The 22,353-nt window shown below is 48.9% G+C and overlaps 2 protein-coding genes and 1 pseudogene across 7 annotated transcripts in view; 2 read left to right on the top strand and 1 right to left on the bottom strand.

Moving 5' to 3' along the window:
• Nucleotides 1-14: 14 nt before the first annotated feature.
• Nucleotides 15-2,114, bottom strand: CUNH16orf90 (chromosome unknown C16orf90 homolog). 3 transcript variants are annotated; one of them, XM_017886285.1, is made up of 3 exons: nucleotides 1,944-2,114; nucleotides 1,057-1,410; nucleotides 15-524 (listed from the first exon to the last, which is right to left on the bottom strand). In XM_017886285.1, exons 1-3 carry the CDS (start codon nucleotides 2,032-2,034, stop codon nucleotides 367-369), a joined length of 603 nt encoding a protein of 200 aa, XP_017741774.1. In that variant the 5' UTR covers nucleotides 2,035-2,114; the 3' UTR covers nucleotides 15-366. The 3 variants fall into 3 exon arrangements, 2 of the variants coding, with proteins under 2 accessions (XP_017741774.1, XP_017741775.1); XM_017886286.1 differs by having other exon boundaries at nucleotides 1,910-2,041; XR_001888036.1 differs by lacking the exon at nucleotides 15-524 and having other exon boundaries at nucleotides 1,325-1,410; nucleotides 1,822-2,005.
• Nucleotides 2,115-2,768: 654 nt separating this feature from the next.
• Nucleotides 2,769-3,381, top strand: LOC108538281 (60S ribosomal protein L18-like; annotated as a pseudogene).
• Nucleotides 3,382-8,803: 5,422 nt separating this feature from the next.
• Nucleotides 8,804-22,353, top strand: part of IFT38 (intraflagellar transport 38) — a 45,796-nt gene continuing 32,246 nt past the window's right edge. For 2 of the 4 annotated variants that reach the window (XM_017886282.1, XM_017886281.1), the window contains exons 1-5: nucleotides 8,804-9,242; nucleotides 13,099-13,210; nucleotides 14,704-14,788; nucleotides 16,647-16,826; nucleotides 20,765-20,860. In XM_017886282.1, coding sequence (XP_017741771.1) covers nucleotides 9,221-9,242; nucleotides 13,099-13,210; nucleotides 14,704-14,788; nucleotides 16,647-16,826; nucleotides 20,765-20,860 — 495 coding nt within the window. In that variant the 5' untranslated portion in view covers nucleotides 8,804-9,220. The remainder of the gene's footprint in view (nucleotides 9,243-13,098; nucleotides 13,211-14,703; nucleotides 14,789-16,646; nucleotides 16,827-20,764; nucleotides 20,861-22,353) is intronic. The other 2 variants (XM_017886283.1, XM_017886284.1) reach the window with 2 other exon arrangements.

The following is a 22,353-nucleotide window of genomic DNA, read 5'->3' as shown; positions in this document are numbered from 1 at the left end:
AATGGACAAGAACGTGCAGGCCTTGGCTTTTATTGAGATCAGACCTCTGGGCTCCCCGGCCTCTCAGGTAGGAGGCAGGGGGGCCTGATGATCCACTCAGCCCAGCCTCCCAGGTACAAGTGGCTGACTGGAGTCTGAGCGGGCTGCAAGGGCATGGCTATGCTTGTATTGCTTCTGCCCCTCCCTCGGGACCTCCTCCTCCTCCCACTCCCCATCACATTCTCCTGAGGCCCAGGCCTGGGCGCTGGGCCGCTACCTGGGCCACCCCATGTGGCAGGGCCACTGCCGGGAGCTGAGCCCCTCCTGCTCGGGCTGCCTCCTCGGCCATCCTTCCCCTCCTGTCCCCAATCCTGGCACCTGGGATCCCTATAGCCTCTCCAGGGCCCCAGAGCGGGTTCTCTTGCACAAGGGACACATGGCCTCTTCCCAGGCCCCCCAGGACCTCTTGGGCCTGAGTCCCAAGCCCTCAGAAGGACCAGGCTGGGGGAGGGCACCCTTGTCTGGGTCCATACTGGAACTGGAAGCTGAGGAAAGAGGAGAGAGGAGTCACTCGAGGAAGCCAAGGGGAGGCTAGTGGGGAGGCTGGCAGCCCACCCTGGGGTTCCCAGCATCCGATATTCTTGAAAACAGAAGGGAAGGGGGCAATGCTTCTTCCCTGACAGAATCCCCAGGAAAGGGAGGAGGTTGAGGGAAAAGAATGGTTCAAGCTGGAAGGACCATCTAACCTGAATCCTCATTTTACAAGTGGGGAAACTGAGGTCCAGCAAAGGAGACAGCTTCCAAGGCCCCTCACCGAGTGTGGAGCTGGGGCAGTCACCCAGACCTCCCTCCCAGAGCCTCCCTTTTTCTCGCACCTCTTTGTCCCTGGTGGATTCTCCAGGCCCCACCCAGCTGTGCGTGACACAGGGATAGGGACAGATTCATCAAGATCTTGGCCTCCTGGGGCATGGTGCCACTGTGGAGGCTTGGGAGTGGAGAAGGGCCCGTCTGAGGCCCTAGCCCAACCATCCGCTAGGGTCTTCCCCCCTTGCCCAGTCCTGCCTTGACAGAGCTCACCACTGCTTCCCAAGCTGTCCCTGGGCAATCGGGCTTCCAGAAGGGCTGAGCAGAGGCTATTACCTGGGCCCAGAGTCCCCTGTGGCAGGTCCAGGGCCCAGGCTGTGCCCTCAGGCTGTGGCAGGCAGCCCCCAGCCATGAGCCGGCTCAGCCAGTGGCTCTCACACTGGCCAGCGGGTGGTGGGTGGCTCTCCAGGTAGAGGCCCAGGCCCCGTAGGTGGCGCAGCCGGAAGTTCTTGGGCTTGCTTCCCTGGGCACTGGGGCACTGCGGCTGTGGGGACCCCAGGCCCCCCTCGTAGATGCTGGGGTGTATGTCGGGGTGGCCGGGACGTCCTTGGGCCTGGCTCACTGCATCTGCAGAGGAGACAGCAGGAGGGTGGTGGCCAGCCCCCCACAGCAGCCATGAGGGGAGAGTACGGTCACATGCCTCTGAGACCAGCTCACATGATGGGCTGCACCCCCAGCCAGCCTGGCCTCAGTTTACCTGTGTGTCAAATAGGCCCAGTCCACTGCCTCCCCCTGCCCATGCCCAAGACGTGATTCCTCTTCCCACTACCAACCAACAGGGAGGCCTGGGAAGCCTAGGGCCTTGGTACTAAGAGTGCTTTAAGGACCTCAAGTCCTTTCTACTACCCTGTTCTGCCCACTACCCTAGAAAGAGTATTCTGGTCCCTGCAGAGAAATTGCACAGTGGGTTTGAGAGAAAGTGACCAGCCCAGGGATTCATGGCCTGGCCCAGTGGCCATTCCCCTCTCCCAAGCGTACATGTCCCTGAGGCCACCCCACGGCTTTGGGCCCAGGTGGGGACAGGAGTCCATCTCTCTTCCTGCCACTCCTCCCTGCAGCCCGGCACCTTCTCTTATGCGCAGCTCAGAAAATGCACAGACCAAGGCTTCCATGGAGGGCCAGTGTGGTGGGGAGGAGCGACCGGGACTTGGGTGCAGCAGGGCCCTGCTCTCCCCCACCTAGGGGGTACATTGGCAGGTCTCCCCTGGCGACTGGTTCTTATGACATCACAGGGAAGACTCCTACCCTTCCTGGACCCCTAGTTTGGGAGAAGACAGTGCTGAACCAGGAAGTTGCAGTGAACCGAGATCGTGCCATTGCACTCCAGCCTGGGCAACAGAGCTGGACTCCGTCAGAAAGAAAGAAAAGAGAGAAATAAAGAGAGAAAGGAAAGAGAGAAAGAGGGGAAGGAAGGAAGGGAGAGAGGGAGAGAGGGAGGGAGGGAGGGAGGGAGGGAGGGAAGGTTGTTCTGGAGGGAAGGTTGTTCTGGGTGACTGAGCAAGTAACTTAACTTTTCTAACTGTTCATTTTCCAGTTAATCAGTTACCATGTATTGTGTGGACCACATCAAGTGTAAGGATGCGGAGGAACTGGAACTCCCATATACTGCTGGTGGGAGTGTAAAATGGCGCAACAACTCTGGAGGACAGTTTGGTAGTTTCTTAAAAAGTTAAACATTCAGGCTGGGCGCGGTGGCTCACGCCTGTAATCCCAGCACTTTGGGAGGCCGAGGTGGGCGGCTCACAAGGTCAGGAGATCACAACCATCTTGGCTAACACGGTGAAACCCCATCTCTACTAAAAGTACAAAAAATTAGCCAGGCGTGGCGGCGGGCGGCTATAGTCCCGGCTACCCGGGAGGCTGAGGCAGGAGAATGGCGTGAACCCTGGAGGTGGAGCTTGCAGTGAGCCAAGATCTCGCCAGTGCACTCCAGCCTGGGCGACAGAGCAAGACTCCGTCTCAAACGAACAAACAAAACATTCATTTTCCCGGACCTGGCTGAGCAGGAGGCGCCATCATGGGAGTTGACATCCGCCGCAACAAGGACCTAAAGGTTTGGCGCAAGGAGCCCAGGAGCCAGGATATCTACCTGAGGCTGTTGGTCAAGCTGTGCAGGTTACTGGCCAGACGAACTACCTCCACATTCAACCAGGTTGGGCTGAAGAGGTTGTTTATGAGTCGCACCAGTCGGCCACCTCTGTCCCTTTCCCGGATGATCCGGAAGATGAAGCTTCCTGGATGGGAAACAAAGCGGCCGTGGTTGTGGGGACGCTAACGGATGACGCGCGGGTTCCGGAGGTGCCCAAACTGAGGGTGTGTGCGCTGCCCGTGACCAGCCGGCCCGCAGCGGCATCCTCAGGGTGGGGGGCAAGATCCTGACTTTCGACCAGCTGGGCCTGGACTTCCCCAAGGGCGGCCGCACCGTCCTGCTCTCCGGTCCTCGCCAAACCCTATTTCCGCTCTAGGGAGCAGAAGTTCGAGCGCCCCAGAGGCCGACGGACCAACAAGAGGCTACAAAAATGAACCCTCTTATTAAAAAGATTTTGGATGCTGACAAAAAAAAAAAAAAAAAGTTAAACATTCGGTTTTCTCTAGTCACAGACAACCTGATTGATTTTTTTTTTTTTTTTTTTGCAGTGGCGCGATCTCGGTTCACTGCAACCTCAGCCTCCCAAGTTTAAGTGCTTCTTCTGCCTCAGCCTCCCGAGTAGGTGGTATTACAGGCACCCACTATCACGCCCAGCTAATCTTTGCATTTTTAGTAGAGACGGGCTTTCGCCATGTTGGCCAGGCTGGTCTCAAATTCCTGACCTCAGGTGATCCGCCCACCTCGGCCTACCAAAGTGCTGGGATTACAGGCATGACCCACCGCGCCCAGCAACCTGATCTTGTATATAGGAAATATTAAATAATTCACACTTGAAAAATAAATCCTAAACCTAGTAGAGCTTTTCAGAGCTAATGAAGTTCAGAAAATCTCAAGTCATAAAATCACCACACAAAATTAATTGTATTTCTAGATACTAGTAAAGAATAAAAAGAATAAAATAGGAATACATTTAACCAAGGAGGTATAAGATAACTCTGAATACTATAAAACATTGCTGAGAGAATCTAAAGACTTAAATAAATTAGAAAACATTCCATGTTCATGGACTTAAGACTTAATATTGTTAAGATAGCAACACTCCCCAAAGTGCTCAGTACAATTCTTATCAAAATCAAAATGGCCTTCATGTAGTGTATTAGGTTTCTCCAGAGAAATATAATCAGCAGGATGTATACAGATATTTATAGATAAAATATTTATTAGGGGATAAATAAATCTCTTTATATAGGGTAATTTTTTTTGAGACAGGGCCTTGCTGCATTGCCCAGGTGAAGTACAGTGATACGATCATCGCTCACTGCAGCCTCAACTTACCAGGCTCAGGCAATCCTCCCACCTTAGCCTCCCAAGTAGCTGGGACTATAGGTGTGCGCCACCAGGCCTGGCTAATTTTTAATTTTATTTTTATTTTTTAATTTTTAATTTTTTACTTTTAGTGATGGAGATCTCACCATGTTGCCCAGAGCCGGTCTTGAACTCCTGGGCTCAAGTGATCCTCCTGCCTCCATCTCCCAAAGTGCTGGGATGGTAGGCGTGAGCCACCGTGCCCGGCCAAGAGAAGATTCATTAGGGATATTGGCTTATGTGATTATCGGGGACAAAAACTCCCACAATATGCTGCCTGCAAGCTGGAGAACCAGGAAAACTGGTGTTGTAATTAAGTCTGAGTTCAAAAGCATGAGAATCTGTGCAGGGCTGGGGGTGAGGGCTGGTGTAAGTCCTGGTGTCCAAAAGTCCAAGAACCAGGAGCTCCAATGTCCAAGGGCAGGAGAAGAAGGATGTCCCAGTCCATGAAGACAGCGTGAATTCACCCCTCTGCATTTTTGTCGTAATTGGGTGCCCAGAAGATTGGATGATGCCCACCACATTGGTGAGGGCAATCTTCTTTACTCAATCTACCAATTCAAACGCTAATCTCTTCTGGAAACGCTTACACAGGCACACCCAAAAATAAGGTTTTACCAGCTATCAGGCATCCCAGTCAAGTTGATACACAAAATTAATCATCACAAGCAGAAAGGGAAAAGCTAATCCTAAAATTCATGTGAAATTACAAGGGAGCCCAAATAACCACAACAATCTTGGAAAAGCAGATCTTCAGAAACTAGAAACACGGCTGGGCATGGTGGCTCCTGCCTGTAATTCCAGCACTTTGGGACGCTGAGGTGGTCAGATCACCTGAGCTCAAGAGTTTATGACCAGCCTGGCCAACATAGTGAAACCCCGTCTCTACTAAAAATACAAAAAATTAGCTGGGCGTGGTGGCAGGCACCTGTAATCCCAGCTACTTGGAAGGCTGAGGCAGAATCGATTGAACCCAGGAGGCAGAGGTTGCAATGAGTCGAGATTGTGCCACTGCACTCCAGCCTGGGTGACAGAGCAAGACTCCAAAATAAAAAAAATAAATAAAAATAAATCAAAAATACACTTTCTGATTTCAACACTTACTACAAAACACAGTAATCAAAACAGTGTGCAACAAGCATAAGAATAAACATCTAGACCAATGAAATACAATAGAAAACCCAGAAACAAACCCATTCATCTATGGTCAATTGATTTTGACAAAGTTACCAAGACCATTCAATGTAGGAAACAATAGTCTCTGCAACAAATGTTGCTGGAGAAATGAACAGCCACATGCAAAAAAATAAGATTGAATTCCTATCTCACATCAAATTTAAAAATTAACTGAGAATTGACCCAAAACCTAAATGTAAGAGGTAAAACTATAAAACCTTCAGAAGAAAACACCGGGATTTGGCAATTGATTTTTGGATATGACACCAAAAGAAAAAATAGATAAGTTGTACCTCATTAAGATTAAAAACTTTCATGCTGCAAACCTCTATCAAGAAGAAAACAGAAGCTGGGCACAGTGGCTCACACCTGTAATCCCAGCCCTATAGGAGACTGAGGCAGGCAGATCTCTTGAGCCCAGGAGCTCGAAACCAGCCTGGGCAACATAGCAAAACCCTGTCTCTACAGAAAATACAAAAACAAGCTGGGAATGTTGGCATGTGCTTGTAGTCCTACCTACTTGGAAGGCTGAGGCAGGAGGATTGTTTGAACCCAGGAGTGGGTTACAGTGAGCTGTGATCGCGCCACTGCATTCCAGCCTGGGCAAGACAGCGAGACCCTGTCTTAAAACAACAACAACAACAACAACAACAATAACAAGTGAAAAAAGCCCAGGCGCGGTGGCTCACACCTGTAATCCCAGCACTTTGGGAGGCCAAGGCAGGCGGATCACGAGGTCAGGAGATCGAGACCATCCTGGCTAACATGGTGAAACCCCATCTCTACTAAAATACAAAAATTAGCCAGGCGTGGTGGCGGAGGCCTGTAGTCCCAGCTACTCAGGAGGCTGAGGCAGGAGAATGGTGTGAACCCTGGAGGCAGAGCTTGCAGTGAGCTGAGATCTCGCCACTACACTCCAGCCTGGCTGACAGAGCGAGACTCCATCTCAAAACAATAAATAAATAAATGCAAATAAACAAGTGAAAAGACAACCTATGAAATGTAAGAAAATATTGGCAAATCATGTATCTGATAAGGGTCTCATATGCAGAATATATAAATAACTCTTACAATTCAAAAACAAAAGGATGTACAACCCAATTTTGAAATGGGCAAAGAACATGGCTGCACCTTTTTCCAAAGGAAATATACAAACGGTCACCAAACATGTAAAAAGATGTTCAACATCTTTAATCATCAGGGAAATGCAGGCTGCGTGCGGTGACTCACGCCAACATGGCAAAACTCCATCTCTACTAAAATTACAAAAATTAGCTGAGCATGGTGGTACACATCTGTAATCCCAGCTACTCCGGAGGCTAAGGCAGGAAAATCACTTGAACCCGGGAGGCGGAGGTTGCAGTGAGCTGAGAATGTGCCACTACACTCCAGCCTGGGCAACAAGAGCAAGACTCCATCTCAAATAATAATAATAATAAATAAAAATAAAAAAGTTCAAGTTGATCAGCATCCTTTCAAACTCTTGTCAAGAGTTTTTTGTTGTTTTAGCCATTTTATCGAGATTTAATTTTAGGTTTTTTTTTTTTTGTGAGACAGAGTCTCGCTCTGTGGCCCAGGCTGGAGTGCAGTGGCGCGGTCTCAGCTCACTGCAAGCTCCGCCTCCCGGGTTCACGCCATTCTCCTGCCTCAGCCTCCGGAGCAGGTGGGACTATAGGCGCCTGACACCACGCCCGGCTAGTTTTTTGTATTTTTTAGTAGAGACGGGGTTTCACCGTGGTCTCCATCTCCTGACCTCCTGATCTGCCTGCCTCGGCGTCCCAAAGTGCTGGGATTACAGGCGTGAGCCACCACGCCCTGCCAAGTTTTAGGTTTTTAACGTGTTACCTGATATGGCACGTTTTAGCCAATTTAATAACTTCATAGTGATATCTCATTGTGGTTTAATACGCACTTCTCTAATAATAACCTTGATCATCTCTTCATTTGCATATTGGCCATCCATATACCTTCTTTTGTGAAGTTTTTTTTTTTTTTGTAGACCAAGTTTTTGCTCTTGTTGACCAGGCTGGAGCGCAATGGCGCAATCTCGGCTCACTGCAACCTCCACTCCCGGTTTCAAGCAATACTCCTGCCTCAGCCTTTCGAGTAGCTGAGATTACAGGCGACTGCCACCACGTCTGGCTAATTTTTGTATATTTAGTAGCGATGGGGTTTCACCATGTGGGCCAGGCTGGTCTTGAACTTCTGACCTCAGGTGATCCACCCGCCTCAGCCTCCCAAAGTGCTGGGATTACAGGCGTGAGCCACCGCGCCCGGCCTTGTGAAGCATCTTTTTAAATGTTTTCTCCATTCTCTAGACTGTTTCTCATTGAGTGTTGAGAGTTCTTTATACATTTTGGATACATGTTTCTTTATCAGATTTGTGTTTTGTGAATATTTTCTTCTAGATTGTGGCTTACCTTTTGTTTTTCTTAATAACACGTGAAGTAACATTTATGGGAGGCCATTGTTTTGGAGCAAGCTCCTGCACAAGGTACCAACGGACCAGACCAAACCAAAATGGAATCGCTAGTGCAAGGTGCCACGTAATCAAAGCGAACTTAAGAGACAGGCCAGTGTGCTAAAACACAAAAGATTCACGGCAGCCAACAGAAGGGGCCCTGTCCACCTAGGCTGGCATAAGGAAGCCCCCTCTGCTTTAACCCACACAAAGAAATGCATCTGAAATAACCTGATGCCAACCAATCGCTTTGTGCACTAAGCTGTTTCCCTGTTCCTGCTCAAGCTACCTTACAAAACCCGGCTGCTGTGCCACGCCGGTCGGGGTATCTCCCCAGTTCACACGTGGGGTCCGCCCCTTCCGGCCGCCTGCTCGCGCCCTCCTCCAGAGGCCGGGGCTTGCCTGACCCGCGGGCGCGCGCGGCTGGGGGCAGCTTTCCGGCATGTTGCGAAGCCCCGGCCGTCTGCGCGTGCGCGAGACCCGGGCCTGGCCTGCCTCTGGGCGCCCGTAGTGATCCCGTCTTCCGCTCCGCAACAGGATTCCGACGGGTAGCGTGCTGTGCCTCGGACCCGGGAAGGCTGGCTTCCTGAGTATAGTGCATTCTTTTTTTTTTTTTTTTTTTTTTGAGACAGAGTCTCGTTCTGTCGGCAGGCCGCAGTGCAGTGGCAACCTGCGCCTCCCGGGTTCAAGTAATTCTTCTGCCTCAGCCTCCCTAGTAGCTGGGATTACAGGTGTGCGCCACACGCTTGGCTAATTTTTGTATTTTTGGGTAGAGACGGGGTTTCGCCATGTTGGCCAGGCTGGTCTCTTAACTCCTGACCTGAAGTGATCAGCCTGCCTCGGCATCCCAAAGTGCTGGGATTATGGGCGTGAGCCATCGCGCCCGGCCGAGTATCGTGCATTCTTTATAGAAATGAGGGGGAAATAAGCATTATGGAAAGCGCCTAGCGGAATGTCAAGCACATAGTAGGTACTCAGAGTCTGTCAGCCAGCGCGAAACGTCCGCAAAGCGTGTAAACACAGGCCCAGAAGCCGGGGAGCTTGCAGCCCCCATAGACGCTGGGATCACCACGCCCTCTGCCCTCGGCGTCTCAGGGGCGCCCTCTGCCGGCCCACTCTCCCTGTGCACGTGCACGAACCGCGGCGCCTTCGCTTCCCTTCTTATTTGTCCCTGACCGTGCGCCGTCCAAGGGTCCATTGGTTGCCATAGAGACCGGCGAGCGCTGTTCCTGTGAGCGCTGAGGTGCGAGCAGCTGCGACCCTGGGCTCCTGGGGACCTGAGCGTCATGTCTTTCCGCGACCTCCGCAGTAAGGAAGCCCTGCGCCCCTGTGACCTGCGGGTCTTCCAGAGATTCAGGGCTCCCGCCCGCTAGGTCCCCTATGTAGGCGACCGCTGAGGCTTGCGCCGCCAGAGCCTCCTTTCGGGCCTCTGCGCCTCAGGGAACGCCTCTGACCCGCGGCTACAACCCCGCCGAGTGCCCCAGGCCCTTCTTAGGTCATTTCTAGCGAGGATGGAAAGTCCTTTGTCTGCCACTGGCCGCGTTTGGCTCAAAGCGCTGGAAATGTGGCTAGTGCAGATGAATAACTGAATTTTTAAGTGTAACTCATTTCTATTTGTGTAGCTGCATGCCGCTGTTAGCTACCGTATTGGAAAATGCATAGATAATTTAGAGACTATTTTTTGAGTTGGATTAGCTTAGCGCTTAGAAAACCGAACAGCAGGCCAAGCTTGGTGGCTCACGCCTGTAATCCCAGCACTTTGGGAGGCCGAGGCGGGCGAATCACCTGAGGTCGGGAGTTCGAGACCAGCCTGACCAACATGAAGAAACCCCATCTCTACTAAAATTACAAAATTAGCCGGGGGTGGTGGCAGTGGTGGCGGGCGCCTGTAATCCCAGCTACTCGGGAGGCTGAAGCAGGAGAATCGCTTGAACCCGGGAGGCGGAGGTTGCGGTGAGCCGAGGTCGGGGCATTGCCCTCCAGCCTGGGGGACAAAAGCGAAACTCCATCTCAAAACAAACAAACAAAAACAAAAAACCCCAAACCAAAACAAAGGAAAAAAACAGCGGCGAAACCGAGGAGAGGGGCTGCCAGGGCCTACTCTGTGTTATGGCCATCATTTCATTTTAATCATCTGAACAACTGTGCCGCCTGCATCTGGAAGTGAGGAAACGGGCACAGAGAGGTCAGGTAATTTGGGCAGGTGACACAGGCGATAAGAGGTGGCACTGGGGATTGAATTCAGGTTGCCTGAACTCCAGACCTTCTGAACTCCGTCTGCATCCTTTCTGCAGGGCTGATGAGAAGGGAGCTCGAATTCGTTTGCTAAGAGGGTGGGGAAGTGGGAAGAATGAGGCTAAGAGTGTTGGTTACGACCGGGCACAGTGGCTCACGCCTGTAATCCCAGCGCTTTGGAAGACTGAGGCAGGCGGATCACTGAAGGTCAGGAGTTCAAGACTAGCCGGGCCAACACGGTGAAACCCCGCCTCTGCTAAAAATTCAAAAAATTAGGGCATGGTGGTGTGCACTTGTGGTCCCAGCTACTTGGGAAGCTGAGACAGGAGAATTGCTTGATTACTGGAGGCAGAAGTTGCAGTGAGCCGAGATCATACCACTGCTCTCCATCCTGGGCGACAGAGTGGGACTGTCTTAAAAAAAAAAAAAGGAATAGTAGATGATTGCCAATTTGGTGTGATCTTAGGGGTCTCTTAAAGAGCCAATTTTCTCACCAAATTGCTGGTGCCTGAAATTTTAGCATTAGAGATTACGCCTTGGGTTATGAATTGCTCTTTTCTACAATGTAAAAATAGGAAAAGGCATTACCTTTTATCCATACAGCCACTGAGCACCAGAGTGTGAATCCTGTCCTCTGGGGTTTGAAGGTTTTTGGTGGCCACACATCATATAGGATGAGTGTCTCCTCCCACATAGTTTTTAGAGAGGCCAGCACCCTGCCAGGGGATGTAGAATGGGGTTTTGTTGGGAGGAGCATACATGGAGATTTCGGAATATTTTGACCTTAAATTAATGCTCTGCAGTTGTGCGTTGTATGGTAAGGATCTTACTCAAATTAGTCTCTATTTTGACAATAACACTGCAGCATTAACAGAACTTGAGTAGTACCTAGTGGTCAGAAGAATTTAGGCAGTGCCTTACTGTGTGAAGGAAAGGCTGCTCTGTCGCCCAGGCTGGAGTGCAATGGTGTGATCTTGGCTCACTGCAACTTCTGCCTCCCAGGTTCAAGCGATTCTCCTGTCCCAGCCTCTCCAATATCTGGAATTATAGGTGCCCACCACCACGCCCACCTAACTTTTGTATTTTTATTTTTATTTATTTATTTATTTTTGAGATGGAGTCTTGCTCTGTCGCCCAGGCTGGAGTGCAGTGACACAATCTTGGCTCACTGCAAGCTCCGCCTCCCGGGTTCACGCCATTCTCCTGCCTCAGCCTCCCGAGTAGCTGGGACTACAGGTGCCTGCCACCACACCTGACTAATTTTTTTGTGTTTTTAGTAGAGATGGGGTTTCACCGTGGTAGCCAGGATGGTCTCGATCTCCTGACCTCATGATCCGCCCGCCTCGGCCTCCCAAAGTACTGAGATTACAGATGTGAGCCACTGTGCCCAGCAACTTTTGTATTTTTAGTAGAGGTGGGGTTTCACCATTTTAGCCAGGCTGGTCTTGAACTCCTGACCTCAGGTGATCTACCCTTCTCAGCTCCCAAAGTGCTGAGATTATAGGCATGAACCACCCGCGCCTGGCCTTTTTTTGTTTTTGTTTCTGAGACAGGGTCTCACTCTGTCACTCAGGCTGGAGTGCAGTCACATGATCTCAGCTTACTGCAACCTCCTGGTTAATAGCTGGGACCACAGGCATGCACCACCACACCCAGCTATTTTTTTTTTTTTAATCTCCGTATTCACATTTCCCAGAAAACAGTTACAGAGTCTTTGTGACTTTGCTGTTTCCTATGCTCACACTTTTTCTTCCATTGTCTTGCGAAGTCTGACCTGTCTTCTAGTACCTGGGTAGGTTAATTGTGAACATTGATGGAACATTTTGAACATGGATCTTCAAGAAGAGTGCAGACAGACCTTAAATAACCAGGAAGCACACTGAATGTAAATCTTGGTACATCATGGGAGCTCAACAATGTTTGTGGTGTTCATTTCCAAGTCCTGCTCTCTTGAAAGCTCTAATGCTTTTCCTGAGGTGACCCCAACCTATGGATCAACAAGTATTAGTATTACTATTTCTTTTTTTTTTTTTTTTTTGAGACGGAGTCTCGCTCTGTCACCCAGGCTGGAGTGCAGTGGCCAGATCTCAGCTCACTGCAAGCTCCGCCTCCCGGGTTCACACCATTCTCCTGCCTCAGCCTCCCGAGTAGCTGGGACTACAGGCGCCAGCCACCTCGCCCGGCTAGTTTTTTGTATTTTTTAGTAGAGACGGGGTTTCACCGTGTTAGCCAGGATGGTCTCGATCTCCTGACCTCGTGATCCGCCCGTCTCGGCCTCCCAAAGTGCTGGGATTACAGGCTTGAGCCACCGCGCCCAGCCAGTATTACTATTTCTTAATGTGTTTTGTAATAAATCTAAACATGGTTATGTAGTTCAACCACTGTATTTAAGATTTCCCTAAATACATGGCAACTGATCTTTAAAACTTGTGTTATTTGGGTCCTATATGCTCACTAAAATTTAGAAAAAAAGACAACTCAGAAACACGAATGTCATGCTACCGATTCCCCTCAGAAATAACCACTGTTAACATTTTAAATTTTTAATCAGCTGAGTTTGAGTCAAACCACTGTTGACATTTAAAAATATTTTTTCTGCATGACATTTTATAAGGACAGGTGTTTCTTACTTTTAGCAGTAAAAAGAAATGAGATATTAAAGAGAGAAATGAAATTCACAGCTAATCCCTCAATTCTATTTTCATGTATAGCCATCCACTTCTCCCATTGAACTTACATGCTTTTTAGGTAGCATTTTTGTTATTTTAAATTTTATCTCTTTTTTACGTTCCCTTGTAGAAAGTTGACAGATAATCCCTAAAGCTGTCAGTAGGCTGGAAATAAGAAGGAAAAGTAAAGACAGTATCTAAGTTAACAAGTAGTTGCTATGTGACAGGGAACTGAATGAATTGTATTTTTCCTTGGACAGATTTCACAGAGATGATGAGAGCCCTGGGATACCCTCGACATATTTCTATGGAAAATTTCTGTACACCCAATTTTGGACTTGTATCTGAAGTACTTCTCTGGCTTGTGAAAAGGTTAGAACTGCACTTTATGGACGTCTAAGAGTGAATATTGGATTTTATTTGTTAGTCACCTAGAAAACAGGACATAGTTGTGATGCTGCAAAAGGACGAGTTGTTTGAGTTCGACAGACGCAATTGTAATCTGTTAAAACGTAGCTGTGGGCCGGGCGCGGTGGCTCAAGCCTGTAATCCCAGCACTTTGGGAGGCCGAGACGGGCGGATCACGAGGTCAGGAGATCGAGACCATCCTGGCTAACACAGTGAAACCCCGTCTCTACTAAAAAAAATACAAAACTAGCCGGGCGAGGTGGCGGGCGCCTGTAGTCCCATCTCCTCCGGAGGCTGAGGCAGGAGAATGGCGTAAACCCGGGAGGCGGAGCTTGCAGTGAGCTGAGATCGGGCCACTGCACTCCAGCCCAGGCGACAGAGCGAGACTCCGCCTCAAAAAAAAAAAAAAAAACTTAGCTGTGGCTGGGCACAGTGGCTCGTTCCTATAATCCCAGCACTTTATAATCTCAGGAATTCGCGACCATCCTGGTCAACATAGCACGACCCTGTCTCCACACACAAAACAACAATTAGCTGAGCGTGGGTGGTGCACACTCATAGTTCCAGCTACTCAGGAGGCTGAGGCAGGAGGATCACCTGATCCCAGGAGTTTGAGGCTGCAGTGCCACTGGTCATGCTACTGCACACCAGCCCGGGCAGATTGAGACTGTGTTTCAAAAAAAAAAAAATCAGTGGAGTTTAAAAAATGCTGTGGGAGAGGGAAATATACCAGGAAGTGGTGAAAGGAGACTGACTATTCCTCGGTAGGGTGCTGGGCCAGGCTGCTCTTCAGCCCCTCACTGCAGAGTGACAGGGGCCTTTTTGCACATTCTAATCAATACGCTGGATTAGAAATAATGTAGGTTTCTTTTCTGTGAAAATTGAATATGATATATGATTCAGGGTTGGCAGCTTTTTCTGTTAAGGACCAGATAATAAACATTTTACCTTTTGCTAAACATAAAATTCAGAGACTGCATACGATCTCTATTGTGTCTCTTCTTTTTCTTAAAATGTGAAAAGAGTTCTTAGCTTGGAGGCTGTACAGGTTGGAGGCTGCAGTCTGCTGACCCCTGGTATCAATACCTTGAAGAAAATAACTTTGTCAACTCTGCTGCCGCTTAGAGCTGACTAATCAGCCCTAGCACTGATCTCTGAGTCAAGGGCTGTCAGCCGGGGTAGCAGTTCTGATTAATTTCATGACATTTCGAGGTCTGAGAGAGATTTAATTTTATAAGCTGAGACCCACGTTTAGTTTTTGAAATCTTTTGTTCTTAGGTGGGGATTTACTCCCTTGGTATTTTGGTTTTACTTTTGAAGTTTGCGTTGATCTTACTGTCACACTTGGGGACTTGGAGAGCTTTGTTCCAGACCTGCTGTCCTCTCAGTTGCCTACATTCTCTTAGTGGACTTTCTCTTTGGTTAACCTGTGCTCTCTCCTCTTACCTCTCTGATAGGTATGAGCCCCAGACTGACATCCCGCCTGACGTGGACACTGAACAGGACCGAGTTTTCTTCATTAAGGCAGTTGCCCAGTTCATGGTTAGTGGACACTTATTTTGTGGAGTTGTAAAATTAAGTAAACTAGAAAGGATGGCTCCTCGTTAGGGCTACTTTCAAACTGAGTAATTGAATTTTTCTTTCTCTTTTTTTTGTGAGATGGAGTCTCATTCTCTCGCCTAGGCTGGAGTGCAGTGGCGCAATCTTGGCTCACTGCAACCTCCGCCTCCTGGGGGTTCTCCTGTCTCAGCCTCCTGAGTAGCTAAGATTACGGGCACACACCACCACACCTGGCTAATTTTTGTGTTTTTAATAGAGACTGGGTTTCACCATGTTGGCCAGGCTGGTCTCAAACTCCCATCCTCAAGTGATCCACCCACCTTGGCCTCCCAAAGTGCTGGGATTACAGATGTGAGCCACCACGCACCTGGCCTGAGTTTGCTTTCTAAAACCATTCCATTGCTGGGTTTCTATGGCGCCATTTCACCAGCGAAGTTCTTTTTGTTTGTTTGTCTTTTAATTCCTTATTTGTTAAGAATTTTGTTTATGCCAGGCATGGTGGCTCACGCCTGTAATCCCAGCACTTTGGGAGGCCGAGGCAGGCAGATCACGAGGTCAGGAGATTGAGACCATCCTGGCTAACAGGGTGAAACCCCGTCTCCACTAAAAATACAAAAAATTTGCTGGGTGTGGTGGCGGGTGCCTGTAGTCCCAGCTACTCGGGAGGTTGAGGTAGGAGAATGGTGTGAACCCGGGAGGCGGAGCTTGCTGTGAGCTGAGATCGCACCACGGCACTCCAGCCTGGGCAACAGAGCGAGACTCCATAAAAAAAAAAGGAATTTTGTTTCTTTATTTTTGACTAGGTAACATATTTCATGGCTCACAAATTGAAAGTAGGCTGGGCGTGGTTGTTCATGCCTATAATCCTAGCACTTTGGCAGGCCAAGGTGGGAGGATAGCTTGAGTTCAGGAGTTTGAGAATAGCCTGGGTAATGTAGTAAGATCCTGTCTCTACAAAAAATAAATTTAAAAAAAAATTAGGTGGGCCTGGTGACATGTGCCTGTAGTCTCAGTTACTTGGGAAGCTGAGGTGGGAGGATTGCTGAGCCCGGGAGGTTGAAGCTGCAGTAAGCCATGATCATGTCATTGCACTCCAGCCCAGGTGACTAGAGTGAGATGCCATCTTTAAAAAAATTAATTAATTAATTAAAAACATTATGTGACAAAATGGAGTAAAATGACTTTCTACACTATCTGCCCTGGGCGGAGTTCTATTCCAAATAATCACTATTTTAAATCTCTTCCAGAGTGTGTGTGTGTGTGTGTGTGTGTGTGCACAAATAAAAATTTTTTTTCCTTTATTTTACACAAATGGTACTGTATACTACTTGATGTACTTACCGTACACTACAAGGTGTTTAGCATCTTGTTTTACCTAATGGTATATTTTAGAGAACTTTCCAAATACATATATAATTTCCTCATTCTGTTTACACCTGAGTGGTATTGTTTGCATGGATAGGCCATAATTTATGTAATTTATATAGGTAGGCTTTTAGGTTGTCTCAAGCTTTGCTGTTTGAAACAATGCTATAATAAGTAACCTGTACATCTCATTTTGTTTGTGTTTGAGTGTGTCCCTAGAATAAGTTCTTATATTTGGAATTGCTGGATCAAAAGATACGTGCATTTGTAATTTTGGCGTCTTTTACCAAGTTGCTTTCCATCAAGATTGTCCTGGTTTATATACCCACTCACAATGTTTGAGTCACTTGAATGCTTACTCTTATTAGGTTGTATCCCAGTTGTCAGCAGAGGCATTTTCAACTTACCTACATGGGATTTGGTGTAGACATTACATGGAAAGGGCCCTCAACTTTTTTTTTTTGATCTAAAATAGGCCACCAAGGCACATATAAAACTCAACACTAAGAAGCTTTATCAAGCAGATGGGTATGCAGTAAAAGAACTGTTGAAGATCACATCTGTCCTTTATAATGCTATGAAGACCAAGGGGATGGAGGGCTCTGAAATAGTAGAGGAAGATGTCAACAAATTCAAGTTTGATCTTGGCTCAAAGGTAAGGACAACGAAAGCCTTGTAGTGAGCGACGGAGCATTGATTTCTTGAACTCTGAAATGGAAGGAGGCTTCTACAGCTCCACTGCTTTTCTTCCTCCTCAACTGAGGGCAGTTTGTCAGTTTTGTGTTCATCAGCATTTGGATAAAGGCAAATTCACAATCCAGCAATTCAACTATTTATTAAAAGCTTAGTATTCGTCAGGTAGCATTCAAGCACTGGGGATACAGTTGTGAACAAAAAGGACAGAAATCGTCTGTGTCTGCTCTTTAGTTGGAGGAGTCAGACTGTGAACAATAATGTAAGAGGGGTGGAAGGTCAGATGCAGTGCAGTCTGCAGAGAATAATAAGCTGGGATGGGGATGGACGCTGCCCGAGGTGATCTTAAATAGGGCGATCAGAAAGTCCTCATAGATTGTATGGTGTTTCCAGCAGAGATCTGAGGGAGGGAAAGAGTGAGTTGTGCAGTTGGCGGGTGGTGACAGGGTGTCTCAGGATGAGAATTTGTTTGGTGCTGGGTACAGTGACTCACTTCTGTAAGCTAAGCATTTTGGGAGGCTGAGGTGAGAGGATCCTTTGAGGCCAAGAGTTTGAGCCCAACCTGGGCAACATAGTGAGATGCCATTTTTACCAAATAAAGAAGAAAATTAGCAAGGCGTGGTGGTGCACACTTGTGGTCCCAGCTGCTCAGGAGGCTAAGGTGAGAGGATCTCTTGAGCCCAGGCAGTCGAGCCATGTTCAGGCCACTGCTCTCCAGCCTAGGCAACAGAACAAGACCTTGTCTGGGGGAAAAAAAAAAAAAAGAATGTGTTTTGTGTGTCTGAGAAAAAGCAAGGAGGCAATGTGATGAGGGTTGGGAGTGACAGACCCTCTAGTGCCTGGGAAGGCCCTGGAAAGCCTTTGCCTTTGCCTCTGAGGTGGGAATCATTGGGATCCGAGCAGAGTCTTCTATGCTTATTTCCCATCCAAAGGGTTGCTCTGGCATCTGAGCTGCCATCAGACTGAAGCGGGAGGCAGGGCTGGAAGCAGTGAACCTGTTTGGAGAGTGAGGGGTGACCATGGCTTTGAGCAGAGTGGTGGTGGGAGAGGTGCTGTCAGGTGTCAGGGAGCCACCACAGCAGCAAGCCAGAAATAAAGGTTAAGCCTTTAGTTAAGCCCAAGGCCTCAGAGCAGGAGACCTAGAAATGAAGGCCCCGGGGCTGGGAATGTACCTAGGAGTATGGCCACTCAGGGTGCCTGAAACCACAGTGCGATGGCCGAGCTCCAAGTCTGGTGCAGGGAAGAAAGCTTCCCCTGTGAGGCCTGCTAGGTGAGGCCTTGTTATTGTCTATGGTTGGGCTTGAAAAGTCACACATAGATGTTTAGTTTTGTTTTGTTTTGAGACAGAGTTTCACTCTATCGCCCAGGCTGGAGTGCAATGGCACGATCTTGGCTCACTGCGCCTCAGCTTCCCAGGTCCAAGAGATTCTCCTGCCTCAACCTCCTAACTAGCTGGGATTACAGGCGCACACCACCACGCCCGGCTAATTTTTTTTTCTTTCTTTCTTTTTTTGAGATGGAGTTTCACTCTTGTTGCCAGGCTGGAGTGCAATGGCACGATCTCAGCTCACCCCAATGTCTGCCTCCCAGGTTCAAGTGATTCTCCTGCCTCAGCCTCCTGAGTAGCTGAGATTACAGGCATGCGCCACCACGCCCGGCTAATTTTGTACTTTTAGTAGAGTCAGGGTTTCTCCATGTTGGTCAGGCTGGTTTGAACTCCGAACCCTGGTGATCCGCCCGCCTCGGCCTCCTAAAGTCCTAGGATTACAGGCATGAGCCACTGCGCCCGGCCTTGTATTTTTTTTTTTTAAGTAGAGATGGGGTTTCACCATGTCGGCCAGCTAGTCTCAAACTCCTGACCTCAGGTGATCTGCCTGCCTCGGCCTCCCAAAGTGCTGGGATTATAGGCATGAGCCACTGCGCCTGGCCTCACACATGGGTTTTTAACCAGGAGCGACACTTGTCAGCAGAAGCGTCTAGAGATTGGGGCATATTTTGATGGTAGATCTCATGGGAAGAGGCGTGGGTTGAGAGTAAGCCAGGTGCTACAGGCAAGGTCTTGGGACAGCCGTGTGGCAGAGCTTGCAGAGCTCGTGGGTGTGTTCCACCTCTGTGCTGTATTCTACGGGAACCACTGGCCACATGTGGCGAGCACAACTGAGGAACTGAGTTGAGTTCTGCGTTTTCTTTAATTTTTAAGTAATTTAAGTGAAAATGGCCACATGTGGCTAGTGGTTACTATATTAGACATCACTGCTCTGAAGTTTTTTATGTGAGCCCCTGGAAGGATGAAGTTACCATGTACTGAAGCAGAGGAGGTTCTGGACATGCTCCATTTGCCACGCCCATTGGCTGTCCAGGTGGAGATGGTGCGCAGGTAGCTAGTATGTGAGACTAGAGCCCGGGGAAAGCCCAGGCTGGATCTGGGAGCTAGGGGAGGAATCAGCACACAGATGGTATTAAAGCCGTGTGGGTAGGAGCAGAGCCAGCAGAAAAGACGGGGTCCCGGGATGAAACTGACTCGCTTCACTGTTGAGAAGCAGAGGTGGTGACAGACTCCTGCAAAGAAGTTTGGGGATGTGCTGCTCGGAAGGGAAGAAAAGCAGCTAGAGCCAGAGCAGGCTGGATACTGGAGGACTAAGGAAGAGGGAAGCAAGCTATCAAAGCCATCAGCTGCGAATGAAGAGGGAGAGTTGTTGCTAGTGGGTCGAAAATGAGAGCCAGAATGTGGGGATTAGTTGAGTCCCCACTCTTACTGTCCAGGAGAGAGGGAGAGTGAGCAGAGCAGGGAGACGTTTACGTTTGGGCTCATTAGAAGAGTTAGCATATTCCAGGAAGAGGGGGTGACACGCGCATCCTAAGAAGCCTGTGCAAAGGGATCGGTGCTAAATCCTCATTGTGCTTGTCTTCGCCTTCCTGGCAACAGCTGCCCCTCTGTGGAGCCCAGAACCATTGTAAGTCCTTGGTGGGTGCCACCCCATTTGAACCTCTCCAAGCCTGTGGAGGAAAGTCTGAGGCAGAGAAGGAGGACAGGGGGCTACAAAACGCAGGCCGTCAGGCTGCTGCAAGAGGATGTTTGTCTCTCAGGCTGTCCCTTCATGTGGTCACTCTGCTGCTGCCGGATACCCTCTACTGTGACAGAGTCCAAGTAGGAGGCATGTGGGCTTTCTCCCAGCCATGCCCTCCTGGTTGGGGCTTCAGTTTGACGTGACATTAGGTTTTTTGGAGAGACCTAGGCATCCTGGAATTGGTCTCTTTAGTACTTAGATGATCATTTCTTGAGTGTATGTACTGCAGCCTGTGAGCGTGTGACTGGGGAAGCACATGTTTGTGGTCACGTGTCCCAACCAAAGGTAGGAACTGATATGAACAGGCTGGTGGTCAAGTGCATGTTAAAAATCTGGCTGGCTGGGCACGGTGGCTCACGCCTGTGATCCCAGCACTTTGGGAGGCCAAGGTGGGTGGATCACCTGAGGTCAGCAGTTAAAGACCAGCCTGACCAACATGGGGAAACCCTGTCTCTACTAAAAATACAAAATTAGCCGGGCGTGGTGGCACATACATGTAATCCCAGCTACTTGGGAAGCTGAGGAAGGAAAATTACTTGAACCCAGGAGGTGGAGATTGCAGTGAGCTAAGATCGCGCCATTGCACTCCAGCCTAGGCAACAAGAGCAAAACTCCGTCTGTCTCAGAAAAAAAAAAAAAAAAAGAAAGAAATCTATGATTGGCTGAACATGGTGGTTCTGCCTATAATCCCAACACTTTGGGAGGCTGAGGTAGGAGGGTCACTTGAGGCCAGGACTAAGTTAGAGAGGAGCCTGGGTAACATAGCCAAGACCCTGTCTCTATTAAAAAAAATCTGTTGCTGAGGTTTCTGTTTTTGTTATTTTCCTTCCAGATTGCAGATTTGAAGGCAGCCAGGCAGCTTGCGTCTGAAATCACCTCCAAAGGAGCATCTCTGTATGACTTGCTCGGCATGGAAGTAGAATTGAGGGTAAGCATTCCAATACTTCCTTAACTATGCGGATTTTCTCTTCAAGGTTTTCTTTTTCAATTCTGTTTCTTCCTTTTCAGTTCTGATTTAATGAAATACACCTGGTTAAATGAGCTAATGTGTGGAAAGGTGATACAGGATGTTAGATGCCCTTCCTGCTTCTGGTGGGCACTGGTCTACATTCATTCATTCATTTATTTGAGACGGAGTCTCACTCTGTCGCCCAGGCTGGAGTGCAGTGGTGCGATCTGGGCTCACTGCAAGCTCCGCCTTCCAGGTTCACACCATTCTCCTGCCTCAGCCTCCCGAGTAGCTGGGACTACAGGCACCCGCCACCACGCCCGGCTAATTTTTTTGTATTTTTAGTAGAGACAGGATTTCATCATGTTAGCTAGGATGGTCTCGATCTCCTGACCTCGTGATCCGCCTGCCTCGGCCTCCCAGAGTGCTAGGATTACAGGCATGAGCCACCGTGCCCAGCACTGATCTACCTTTAACTTCTTGTTTAGTAGTGGCAGCTCCATGGCATGTGACTGAGCTGTCCTTGTTGTGCCCTGGCAGACTTTGTTGGTCATGATGCTTTTTTCTGGTGTGCCCTGCTTCAGCATTCTTCTCAAAAATGATCTTCTGAGCTTGCAGTTCCCAGACCTTGCTATCCAATGCAAACACCTGGGGACCTCTAAAGACTTCTGAAGCCTGTCTTTAACTCTGGGGTCCTTGTTATGGAATGTGACCTGGGCACTGGGAGTTTTCAGATTCTCCCGGGTGATTCTAACAGCAGAGTTGGGGACCAGCGATCTTTGTGTCACTTCCAGTCAGCTGAAGTTGATGTTGCAATGGAGACTGATTTGATTTGCAATCCTTGTTGCTGCCAATGCCAGCCAAGAAGTATGTGCCATCACCTACATTTAAGAAGCTATTTAAGAGTAGAGTGGTGTTTATTTTTTATTTTTAAAATTTTGTTATTTTTTTTGAGACGGTCTCACTCTGTTGCCCAGGCTGGAGTGCAGTGGCTCAATCTTGGCTCACTACAGCCTCCGCCTCCCAGGTTCAGGTGATTCTCCTTTCTCCGCCTCCCAAGTAGCTGGGATCACAGGTGTGTGTCACCACGCCCGGCTAATTTTTGTATTTTTAGTAGAGACAGGATTTCATCATGTTGGCCAGGCTGGTCTCAAACTTCTGATCTCAAGTGATTTGCCTTCCTCAGCCTCCCAAAGTGCTGGGATTACAAGCATGAACCCCTGCGTCTGGCCTAGAGTGGAGTAGTGTTTAATCCTTACCTGTAAAGATTTATGGCATTTGGGCCAGGCGTGGTGGCTCACGCCTGTAATCCTAGCACTTTGGGAAGCCGAGGCGGGCGGATCACGAAGTCAGGAGATCAAGACCATCCTGGCTAATACAGTGAAACCCCGTCTCTACTAAAAATACAAAAAATTAGCCAGGCGTGGTGGCGGGCGCCTGTAGTCCCAGCTGCTGGGGAGGCTGAGGCAGGA

Source organism: Rhinopithecus bieti, unplaced genomic scaffold (assembly GCF_001698545.2).
Source record: "Rhinopithecus bieti isolate Rb0 unplaced genomic scaffold, ASM169854v2 scaffold_13704, whole genome shotgun sequence".
In the NCBI taxonomy this organism is placed as follows: Eukaryota; Metazoa; Chordata; class Mammalia; order Primates; family Cercopithecidae; genus Rhinopithecus; species Rhinopithecus bieti.
The sequence above is the reverse complement of the archived record's forward strand: the minus strand, read 5'-3'. Positions and strand labels throughout refer to the sequence as shown.